Consider the following 12200-nt stretch of genomic DNA (forward strand, 5'->3'; position numbering starts at 1 on the left):
ATGTGTGTGTGTAAGGATAATGAAATGCGTGGGAGAAATCGAAAGGATTGTATAAGAGATGGGATTTTCTTCTATCAAGTTGTGCAAATTGAATTTGGGAATCTTTTACACGATCGGCTCTGTCTTTCACAAATGACCCATGGGGTTGTTGTTAGAGATGAATGAAAAAAACATTCATCTTATATGCCCCCATTTTAGTTCTTGTTTTTCTTATTCAATGGCGAAAAATTTGGCAAGATTTTGGGATGAAAATCTCTGATGCTATATTAGAATTGAAATTTTCAATCACACCCCCTATCAAAAAAAAATTTCCTTCGTATTTACCCAAGCATATAGAAGGATAATATAAAATTTCATGGGGGTTGTATGTACTGTACACGGGGGATGATAGGAGGTGAGGTAGGAGGGTACTATGATGTGATATGATAATGTTGGATAGGGCATGAAGAAATGGAAAAGAATTTGCTGAACCCGAGAATAATTCTTTTTGGACGGTTTCTGTGTCTTACAAAAATCCCTTCTCCTCTTTTTTTTTTTCAAGAAAAATGTGAAAGGAAGAGAAAAATCCTTGAAAAGTTGAATGAAACAACAAACGAGGACACTGAATTTTCCAACTCAGAAAATATATTCAGCTATCAATGGGGGTATAGGATGAGGTGTATCTTTTGTATGAATAATGGTCAAACAATGAGAATATTTTCTTCTTATACCCAATTTGTTTTCCTTTCATTTTACCCCACTGACTGGTTGTTTTTCCATCCTTGTAACGTGCGAAAAAATTTTGAACTTGGCTTTCGGGAGGTTAACTTTTATTCAGTCAAAAAGTCTCCAAAACGACGAAGGAAGCCGAAGAGTGTGTGCATGATATATGTTCTTTGTATGTATTTGTGTGCTACGCTTAGTTATAAATTTTCCATCCCCACAGGGAATGGAGTTCAGTCTGAGTCCAGTCATCATCAGAGTTCTGTCTGGTGAGATCTACGAGAGTGTCGAAGACGCCGGGAGTGAATTTGTGCCTTCCCCGGAACTGCAGCATCTGTGTCGGACAGCTTCCCGCCAAAAGAAGACGCCGGAAGTGGATTTGTTCCGTCCCAGGAATTGCATCAGCTGCATCGGAGAGCTTCACGCCAAGGGAACACGCCAGGAGATTGAGAAGAGTCAGTTGGAAGATTTGGCGCATCCCACGGGCCCGAATCAGACGCAGAGGTCGGTCGTCAATTGCCGCCTGTGTCTGGACGTTAGATTGCCAGTCTTACTGGCAAGGAAAAGTGCTTTCCCCGGTCGCAAATAGCCGGAAGCGTCAGCAGGACAAGGGAAGTATTCCTCTGACGATATATTCAGGTCGCCAATTGCCTGAATCCAGCACATACGGGTCCCGTGGAGGAGCCAAAGCTCACCTGCCGGTCGTCAATTGCCGGATTTACCTGGGAACATCTTTATCGCCACCTTTGGTGCGCGGAGAAGTCTGTGGCCTGGTCGTAAATTGCCAGTGCGCACAGAAACGCTATCACATGGTTCCTCAGGTGAGCCAGATCTCAGACAGAGAGAATTGAATCACGCCCACGTATCCTGCGAGGAGATAGTGAACTGAGGGATTCAGCAGGCGAGCCCCTGAACGACGGTGGAGAGTAGAAGATCCCCGAGGGAGATCGCAGCAGCAGAAGAACCGCCGTAGATCGAAGCACCAGCTGGGGAGAATTCTATTGTGACTGAGAAGAAGGATCAAGACCCTGTAGAACTTGAAGGAAGAATAAATTAACCCCCTGAGCTAGCCGAGGGAGGGTTTTGAATCTTATATGGCGCCCAACCACCGCTGGAACTCACGCAAGTAGCCCTAAAGAGTATCAGTGTTGCATAGAGTAAAATTATAATTTGATTCATTGGAAAATTCTGAAAATTCCCATAAAATTTAGCCTTTGCTGAGGAATAAGTAAAATTGATTTTGTGCTGTACAAAAATTTGTGAAGTCTTGTGCTTTGTCTCCTTGCGATTCTCAGAAAACCGCAACCCCCAAACAATAGGTATTGAGCGATCATTTGGGGGCCTTTGTGCAGAAATATATTTTGACCATTGTCGGCGTGGATACCTTTGAAGTTTCCCCTACGGATCCCGCTATACATAGCACAAAGTAGCATTGGGGAGAGTTTTTCAAATATTTTTTGATGGTCAAAAATTAAAATTGCCTTTGCAAGTAAAATAATTTATTAATTTTGGCAACTGCACTTTTGCAAAAATTTCTTTTTCCGGTCACCTTGATCAAAGTCTCAATTTGGGGGTTCTCTGAAAGTCATTTGAGACTTTTGAGATCCATCCGGGAGTTTTTCAGAATCATCCGGGAGTTGTTGAAAGCCATCCGGAGCTTGGAGAATTTTTTTTCTTTTTCTCCGATTTTTCTTTTTTTTTTGGGAAGTGAGGAAATCCCCTTCCAGGATACTAAGTTTTGATTTTAATTTTGATTCAAATAATTAAGAGTTTCCTTATCTTGGCATTTACTGTGGGGCATGCGCTGTGGGCTTGGCGGGGGCAGGTGCCCTTTTATTTTTTGCTCCTCGCATCTTGCTTAGGCAATCGATTAAGCGGGTTGAGCAGAATTTGCTGGACCATTTGTGACCTGCCTTTCTCGCGTGCTGCGTCCTGCGGGCAATGAAGGGATAGGGGGAATTACTCTAGTCCTTTTTGGAGGAAATTTTCACGTGCAGCTTGCATTGCTCACGTTCATTGTGCTGAATATTTTATATTAATTTAATTTAAGATTGGATAATATTTTATGGATTATTTTAATTGATCCAATAAAGGGAAAATATATTGAAAATTATTTTTGGGATTTTTCTTGATTTGGGATTGAGTTTTGGTTCTCCCTTTGAAGGTTTTTTTTTCGATTTTTCTTGAAAAATTTCTGATTTTTATTTCGATTTTGTCAATATGGTCGGGACGCGAAAGAATCCCTCCGGGAACCAGCCACCACCAAGTGCTGTTGCACAACCACCACCCGGTTCTGTGGAACAACCACCCTCCACAAGCCAACAGCCACCAACTGTTTCGGTGGCCAGCACACCGCAAGAATCAAGGATTCCGCGAACTCCTCTGATGGGAAGTGGTCGTGGGATTGCAATCAATAGATGGGAGGAACGTTTCTTGCGATTGGAGCGAGAGTGTGAGGAAAATAGACACCTTGTTGAGACCCTGGGAACAACCACCGAGAGGTTCTTAAGGCAACAGGAGGAAAGGAACAGAGAGATGTTTGAAACCTTTCAAGGAAACAGCGACAGGATGAATCAGCAAATGAACACTCTGGCCTCCACAATGAACACCTTAGTGGACAAGATGTCGTTACTACAATTCCAAAACGCTCCTCAAGTGACCCCCAGAACTCGGCACGAGCAAACGCCACAACTTCCGCGACTCCCACGCGCGGGACCTTCGAGGAATTTTGCTGCGAATTTGAATGCTACGGCTCTGAACGCAACGACATACCATTCTATGGAAAGTATTCCCGAAGAAATGGGAGCTGTCGGTGGACAGGATGTGCCTCAGGATTCTGGCAGTTCACAGCCGGAAATACAGTCTCAGCCTAGGAGCCTTGATACATCTGTGGTGACCACTGTTGCTCCTCCAGCTAGCAACCTCACCACCTTTAAACCCATCCCATTGAAGGATTGGGGGATCACGTTCTCTGGTGATCTTAAGGGAGCACGCGTTGGAACATTTTTGCGTGAAATGGAGAGAATGGCTAGTGCGCAGAGAGTGGCAGCTGATTCGGTGTTATCAAGTGTGCACTTATGTTTGGGTGGTGATGCTTTACGTTGGTTCAAGTCGTGTGAACTTTTCTCTACCTGGGAGGACTTTTCGCGTGCAATAAAAACCACCTTTGATAGGTCTGATTGTGATTTATCTGTGCGTAGGAGATTAGAGGACAGAAAGCAACGTGAAGGTGAACGAGTGGGTGTGTTTATCGCGGATGTGCGTGCATTGTTTCGTGAGTTAGATGTGCCATTAGATGAGAACACGCAGATTCAGATGATTCGTCGAAATCTCGCCCCAAGGATCAGGGAATCAATTTTATTGCGGGAGTTTTCATCTGTGTCTGAATTAGAAAGTGCTCTCCGTGTGATTGAAAATAATATGCTTATCGCGAGTGAGGACTCTACGCGTCAAAGACAATCGCGCATCAATGCAGTGGAAACAGTGAGAACCAATGATCCTCCGCGAAGGAGTAATTCTCGAAACAACAACAGGAGGAACACCGAGCAGAACACCCAAGCCACTCAAAGACGTCCACAGGCTAATTCTTCCCTGTGTCTCAATTGTTACATTGGATATCATCCTTTAGATCAATGCACACAGCCTCGCCGTGCTAGGATCATATGCTATGGTTGTGGTGCAGCCAATGTGACGAGGAGAGATTGCCCTACATGTTCGGGGGAAGGATCTCCGGGACACTAGGAGGGATGGTGGACGCCGGTATATCACCTACAATCCCTCAAACTCCAAAAGAAAAACGCAAGAAGATAAATAAACACAAGCAGAACCCCAAAGTTGTCAATAACATAGATGAAGATTTGGATATTGTCGATGAATATATTTTTGATGAATTTGAAGCATTCGCGGTGGATTTTCAAAATTATTCTGCAGTGGATGAAGAATTAGACCGTGTATTGCAGAAAATTCCTATTTTTGAGAATGTAGAAGAAGTTAATGGAGTTGATTTGTCATCTTCTGGTGAGGAAGCACCCAATTTATCTATCTCTGTCACAACTCTGGATGTGATTAAATCGGCTGGAGAATATACATTGATAGATTTTGCTGCAGATGCGATTGGATGTGCGGATTTAATCGACTTCAGTGAACCCCTTCCGATTTTTCACCCAAGGATTGCTCAGGATTTCAGCTGCAGTGTTGTCACAATTTGTGAGGTGGACGACAAGCCGTTAGGCACTCCTGATGAGGATGATCGTCGACCTTACGCCGCGGTGAGAATTTTTGATCGCGTTGTGATTGGACTGTTGGATAGTGGAGCAACTCACACGTGTTTGGGAAAAGGATCGGAGGAATTATTGAAGGGAAGTCATTTAATATCTCGTGCAACATCAAAATTAATTTTTATCCGAACTGCAGACGGCAGCATGCATGAGTGCACCGAACTCGTCGATGTTCCAATCACCTTTGATGGCAGAACACACCTTTTACCTGTCCTCATTGTTCCCGATTTGTATTCGCCATTGATTCTGGGAGTAGATTTTTGGATGAAGTTTGACTTGAGGATAGTCAAGCCAAATCCGAGGAGGTGTGATGCTTTAAGGCGACATCCGGTGATTCTCAGCAGCGAGGAACGCGCCGGATTAGATGAAGTTATCCCTCAATTTCCCATCACCACGGAAGATAACTTTGGACGCACTCATCTGATCACCCATAGGATTGATACCCTCGACAATGCACCTGTGCACCAACGGTGTTATCCTGTTCCAACCCACCTGATGAAGGCGGTAGATGTGGAATTGGATCGCCTTTTGAAACGTGGGGTGATTAGGGAATGCGAGCCCACTCCGTGGTTGAATCCGGTAACAATTCGCGACAAGAAGGATGGGCGTATTAGATTCTGTTTGGATGCGCGAGGATTAAACAATGTCACCGTGAGGGACACATTCCCCTTGCCCCATATCGAGGCGATTTTGTCCCAGCTGTCTGGCGCACAGTACTTATCCAGCATTGATCTCTCAGAGGCATTTTTCCAGATCCCTTTGGATCCTCAGGATCAGCAGAAAACGGCCTTTGCGTTACCTGGAAGGAAGTTATACTGTTTCCAGCGAACTCCTTTTGGGCTAGTCAATTCTCCCATGACTATGGCAAGGTTGATGTCACTGGTGTTGGGGCATGATCTGGAGCCCTTTGTGTATTATTACCTGGATGATGTGCTGGTAGTGACACCTGACTTTGAGACACATGTGCGGATGTTGGGAGAAGTTGCAAAACGGCTCAAAGCCGCCAATCTCACGATCAATTTGGCGAAATCAAAATTCTGTGTCCCCGAGTTGAGCTTTTTGGGATTGACAATTTCTTCGGAGGGAATTTCTACCAACACAGAGAAGATAGATGCCATCATTCAACTCACCCCTCCGCGCACGGTGAAGGGACTTCGCCAGGTGATTGGAATGATGTCCTGGTATCGCAAATTCATTCCTAATTTTTCTACCACCATTTTGCCGCTCACCAATCTTCTCAAGGGAAAACCCAAAACAATTGAGTGGTCACCGGAGGCTGACCGTGCCTTGGAGGATCTCAAACGTGCCCTGATTTCCGCGCCTATACTGGCCACCGCCGATTATTCCAAACCCTTCCGAGTGAAAACAGATAGTAGCGACTTCGGATGTGGAGGCGTTCTCGTGCAGGGGGAGGATGATAAGGAGCGGGTAATTGCCTATATGTCGAGGAAGTTCACGGCCGCCGAGAAAAATTACACCACCACGGAGCAGGAGCTTCTGGGTGTGCTGTACAGCATTGAAAAATTCCGCCAGTATCTTGTGGGAGCCCGGTTTGTGGTAGAAACAGACCACTCAGCATTACAATGGCTGTTGAGGCAGAAGGAGGCTCGTGGCCGTCTTGCTCGCTGGATATTGAGGTTGCAAGAGTTCGACTTTGAGGTGAGACATCGGCCAGGAAGGGAAAACATAGTCCCTGATGCTCTGTCAAGATGCTTCGACATCAGCTCCGTCGCCCAAGTTCAGGACAAGTGGTACAGTTCCCTCTTCGAGAAGGCCACACAGACCCCTGAGAAGCTTCCCGATTACAAGGTGGAAGATGGAAGGCTGTATAAGCTCTGCAGAGTGCTCAACGATGTGGGTGTGGTGGAACATCGGTGGAAATTGGTGGTTCCCAAGGAGGATCGCGTTGATGTGATGCGGAAGTACCACGATGAGCCAAGAGCTGGACATTTTGGATATTTCAAAACATTTAACCGTATTTCCACCCTTTATTATTGGCCAAAAATGAGAAAGGAGGTCGGCAAATATGTAAAGGACTGCCAGATTTGCAAAGCCTCAAAAGCCCCAAATGTGCCTTTAGCTCCCCCTATGGGAAAATTTGTGGAGGCAACGAGGCCCTGGCAGACCATATCCTTAGATTACATTGGTCCTTTAGTTAAAACCTCCAAAGGCTATACTGATATTTTAGTTGTGGTGGATAGGTTTTCGAAATTTGTCCTGGCTTTTCCTTTAAGGAATGCCAAAGCTCCACAGCTCGTCGAGGTGCTTGAGAATCGTGTGTTTTGTGTTTTCGGCATTCCCCAAGTCATTCTTTCAGATAATGGAGTACAATTTGAGTCCAAATTATTCAAATCCTTCCTCCAAGGATATGGCGTCCAGCATTGGAAAACGCCACTGTACCATCCCCAGTCCAATCCCACGGAGCGTGCAAATCGTACTTTGATCACCTCAATGCGGGCTTATATCAAGAAACACCACAAGGAATGGGGAGATCATATTTATCAGGTTCAGTGTGCGATGAATTCAGCCATACATGAGGGTACTAAAATGTCGCCCTATTATATTAATTTTGGGATGGAAATGATCACGGACTCGGATCAGTATTCTGTGGTAAATATTAGGCCTCCTCTGGGGTTGAAGGAGAGATTAAAACAGTTGGGAGATGCCCGAAGGAATGTGGGTCCTCGATTGCGCCAGGCGCACCAATCTAATGCAAAGAATTATGATCTCCGTAAACGGGTTCATTCTTTTAATGTTGGAGATATTGTGTGGCGCCGAAATTTTGGGCAGTCTGATCAGGCTAAGGGCATCCAACATAAGTTTCTTCTCTGGGTCAAATCCAAAGTAATATCAAAACGAGGGGATACCTATGAACTGGAGGATGTGGATTCGGGTAGAATTGCCAGATATCACAAGAAAGATATAAAGCCTAATTAAATACCAGTCACAAAATATTATAAAATCCTCCAAGGGATTTTATCTAATTTATTATATTTTTGCAAATTTAATTTTAATCGCAATTAGGTGGTTCTCAATTTTCTTATTTAATGCATAACAAAATTTGAGCATAAAATTTATCTTTCAGCGACTTCGTATCGCAACAAAAGGGATCTGAATTTATTCAGGAAGGTCTTTTACACCCTTTTGTAAAGACAGCAAGGAGCTAAGGAGATCGAAGCATGTTCCTCATGGAACTTGGTTAATACCGCTTCCATTAACTCCCTCCTTGGGTTTTCTTTTACAGGGTAATCCGGAAGAAGGTATACGGATTATTCTTTCTTTACGCTGTCACTTGATCAATGATGGTATGAAATGTTGTTTTGGGAAGATTTTTGTATGAGCGCCTCTGGGAAGGCCACCCGTGAGATGACGCACGTACCATGGAGCATCCTTGGTCATGAGTCGCGTCTAAAATCCATTGGAGTCAAGTCTGCTGTTAAATAGTAGAACTCCTTCGGACGGCATGCGCTGATTCAAAGCTGAAGACGTTTGTTCCTTGTAATTTTTTCCTTGCACTTTGCAAAATCCACTTATATCCTTCCTTTCTATCCCTATGAAATTCATGCACAAGATGCATAGGACCCATCCCACCTATAAGTAGAATCAATATCTAATCGCATTCACGTCTAATCCGCGTTAGAGAATAACTTGAAAATATAGAAGGACTTCCTTACTTTCGTTGCCTCGCGACCACCTCCACTGGTAGGGCAGAAAAGTGTCATCCAAACCCATACTTATTCGCGTGAGCCCATGGATGGATTACAAAGATGTGAGGATGGCGGACCTCCAAGGTTGTCTCCTCCTTTTTATTGGTGCCCTCTGACGGGGACCTCAAGGCAGGGAATCGTCAAAAAGATTGAAGTGTGGTGGAGGAGATGAGCGGCGAAAGAGAGGAGAGAAGAGAAAGGCAAAACAGGAGTCAGATTGACAAAGAGCCCAATGAAAGGGGTGGTCCTTTACACCAACCTGGGATAACTCTGCATATGAGCCTTTTGCTCAAATGGTGGCGGCGACTGAGTTCACATTCACCAGTACGCAATCTCACGGATGGAGCCGAGGCCCTGAAAAGCCAAATCTTCATCGAAGGTTCACCCCGTTCGTGCCCATGTTCTAAATTCCACCCCGTCTACGTTTTTTTTGAAAGAGAATGAGAGAAAGTAATTCGGGGCCTCCGGGTGAGCTGGAGATTGGTGGAATAAATAGAGGGTAGGGGGGCCGGTGAAGTGCCGAGGGGAGGTGAACTCAGTAAAGGAGAGAAGGAGGAGAGAGGAAAGGAGGAGAGAGAAGGAGGAGAGAGGAAAGGAGGAGAGAGAAAGGAGGAGAGAGAAAGGAGGAGAGAGAAAGGAGGAGAGAGAGAGAAGGAGGAGAGAGAAGGAAGAGGGAGAGAAGGAGAAGCGGCGTTGAGGATTCCTTGCCAAGAGGCCTTCTGAAGAGAAGTTCCTTTAGGGAGTTGGTGTCGGCTGCGAAGGGACAACGGACGAGCGGACTTGTATGAAATCTTAAGCCTACGTGCGACTTATGGAGCGAGGAGCCAACGAGAGGTGCCAGCCTTGGTTAACGTAGCTAGGATCCTTCGCCCTTTTTGCGCAGTCAGAAGTTCATGGTATGAAAATTACCCATGAGCCCCACCTCTACGAGTTTGCGAGAAGACCAGAGAATTGTTGGGAGGAAGTCCTGTCTCACCATATTCCCTGCACAGACAACTTCGGTTGCGGTTGGTAATTGCCTGTAGGAAATAGTGGGTGGCACAAAATTATGATGGCGAATCCCAATTTCTTTGGAAGCTCTTGGAGCACAAATTATGAAAAATTATATTTTAATTATGTTTTCTCTTACAGCACAATTGCGCCCATAACTGACAGTGATGCATCGCGTTGCGAACCACTCGTTAGTTCGGCTGCCCAACAAATTCATTTTCTTAAAGTAAAGTTGATACCTTCAACGAGACACCCAAACTTGCGAGAACTTTATTGTTGCACACTATGAATGATCCAAAATCTTATCTTGAGATATCGCTGTTCGCAATTCCTTCATACATAAATTAATTGCTCAGGGATCACAAGATCGAGGGATTCTGATGTTGTGGATCATAAGGGGATCTCATGAAAATCTGGGTTGATCTTGAGGGAGATCAGAAGACATTGTCGAGGCAAGGTAACAGAAAAGATACCTGCTGGGACGGAGGGAAAATTTCCATGGGAATCATCAGTCCTGTGGGATAAGGACATCTGTGGAGAACTCTTGTGAGAACATGCCAATAAAACTCCGCAGGGCCTGACCAGCCATTCTTTCGAAGCCCTTAGCCCTCGCACATTGAATTCAAGATAATCTTAATTCTTATGATACTCCTTAAAATGTTTCAATACATATGGTGTTGGTAAATTTAATTTAATGTAGTAAATAAGCCTTTAATCTTAAAGCATAAATTTAAAATTCCTTATTTAATGAGGTGTTGGTGTTAAAATTCATATTCCATTTCTGCACACTCTCTTTTCGTTGGGACATGAAGGGGCCTCCACGTTCATCCCCTTTTCTTTTTTTTTTTTTAATCTTTTTTGTTTTCTTTTCACAACTTATGGGTGATGTAACGTGCGAAAAAATTTTGAACTTGGCTTTCGGGAGGTTAACTTTTATTCAGTCAAAAAGTCTCCAAAACGACGAAGGAAGCCGAAGAGTGTGTGCATGATATATGTTCTTTGTATGTATTTGTGTGCTACGCTTAGTTATAAATTTTCCATCCCCACAGGGAATGGAGTTCAGTCTGAGTCCAGTCATCATCAGAGTTCTGTCTGGTGAGATCTACGAGAGTGTCGAAGACGCCGGGAGTGAATTTGTGCCTTCCCCGGAACTGCAGCATCTGTGTCGGACAGCTTCCCGCCAAAAGAAGACGCCGGAAGTGGATTTGTTCCGTCCCAGGAATTGCATCAGCTGCATCGGAGAGCTTCACGCCAAGGGAACACGCCAGGAGATTGAGAAGAGTCAGTTGGAAGATTTGGCGCATCCCACGGGCCCGAATCAGACGCAGAGGTCGGTCGTCAATTGCCGCCTGTGTCTGGACGTTAGATTGCCAGTCTTACTGGCAAGGAAAAGTGCTTTCCCCGGTCGCAAATAGCCGGAAGCGTCAGCAGGACAAGGGAAGTATTCCTCTGACGATATATTCAGGTCGCCAATTGCCTGAATCCAGCACATACGGGTCCCGTGGAGGAGCCAAAGCTCACCTGCCGGTCGTCAATTGCCGGATTTACCTGGGAACATCTTTATCGCCACCTTTGGTGCGCGGAGAAGTCTGTGGCCTGGTCGTAAATTGCCAGTGCGCACAGAAACGCTATCACATGGTTCCTCAGGTGAGCCAGATCTCAGACAGAGAGAATTGAATCACGCCCACGTATCCTGCGAGGAGATAGTGAACTGAGGGATTCAGCAGGCGAGCCCCTGAACGACGGTGGAGAGTAGAAGATCCCCGAGGGAGATCGCAGCAGCAGGAATTCTATTGTGACTGAGAAGAAGGATCAAGACCCTGTAGAACTTGAAGGAAGAATAAATTAACCCCCTGAGCTAGCCGAGGGAGGGTTTTGAATCTTATACTCTTACGAGATTTTTTATATCTTTTAAATTATTTTCTCTATTTTTTTAGTCTGATTTCTCATAAAATTCTTTCGATCATATTCACCCCATTCAACGGTACACCTACAGATTAATCAATTTAATTTTCCTTATTTCGTTTTTAAATATCTCCTCAACTAATAAAAGATCTCCTTAGTTTTTTATTTTCGACCTATGTAAGTCTCTTTTCTGATTCCGAATTTAACTGCTGAATTTTTTCTTTTCTCCCAAACGTTAACCCCTTTTCTTGGGCATATTATGTAGCAAAAATGCTTTTTCTTGCACCATAAAACTGGAGAACAACATTCCACGAGGGGTTTATCCACTCGTCCGCAAGTGAAACCTCCCAGAGACTTCTTAGCTATAGAATAAGAAGTGATCTCCTCGTGTTCTCTTCTCCGGTGGATATTTTGAGTATTCTAGACGTTGAGCCTCGATTTATTAGCATTCACTCATTGTGTTGAATAACAATCAGGATGATGGGGACATGTGACTGATATGCGTGTTGTCGAGGCGCAATGTACATGAATTTCGATGCACCGTCCAAAGACGCGTCTACAGATGTCAATTACATATACCTACAAACTAATTATGAATAATTTATATATATTTATGTAG

At 44.5% G+C, this 12200-nt stretch overlaps 1 protein-coding gene across 1 annotated transcript; it reads left to right on the top strand.

Moving 5' to 3' along the window:
* Positions 1 to 4448: 4448 nt before the first annotated feature.
* LOC129792342 (uncharacterized) lies at positions 4449 to 11091 on the top strand. Its single transcript, XM_055831254.1, has 3 exons — positions 4449 to 6901; positions 9818 to 9866; positions 10726 to 11091. The coding sequence occupies exons 1-3, from the start codon at positions 4449 to 4451 to the stop codon at positions 11089 to 11091; spliced, it is 2868 nt and encodes a 955-aa protein (XP_055687229.1).
* Positions 11092 to 12200: the final 1109 nt, after the last annotated feature.

Source organism: Lutzomyia longipalpis, chromosome 3, assembly GCF_024334085.1.
Source record: "Lutzomyia longipalpis isolate SR_M1_2022 chromosome 3, ASM2433408v1".
NCBI lineage: Eukaryota > Metazoa > Arthropoda > Insecta > Diptera > Psychodidae > Lutzomyia > Lutzomyia longipalpis.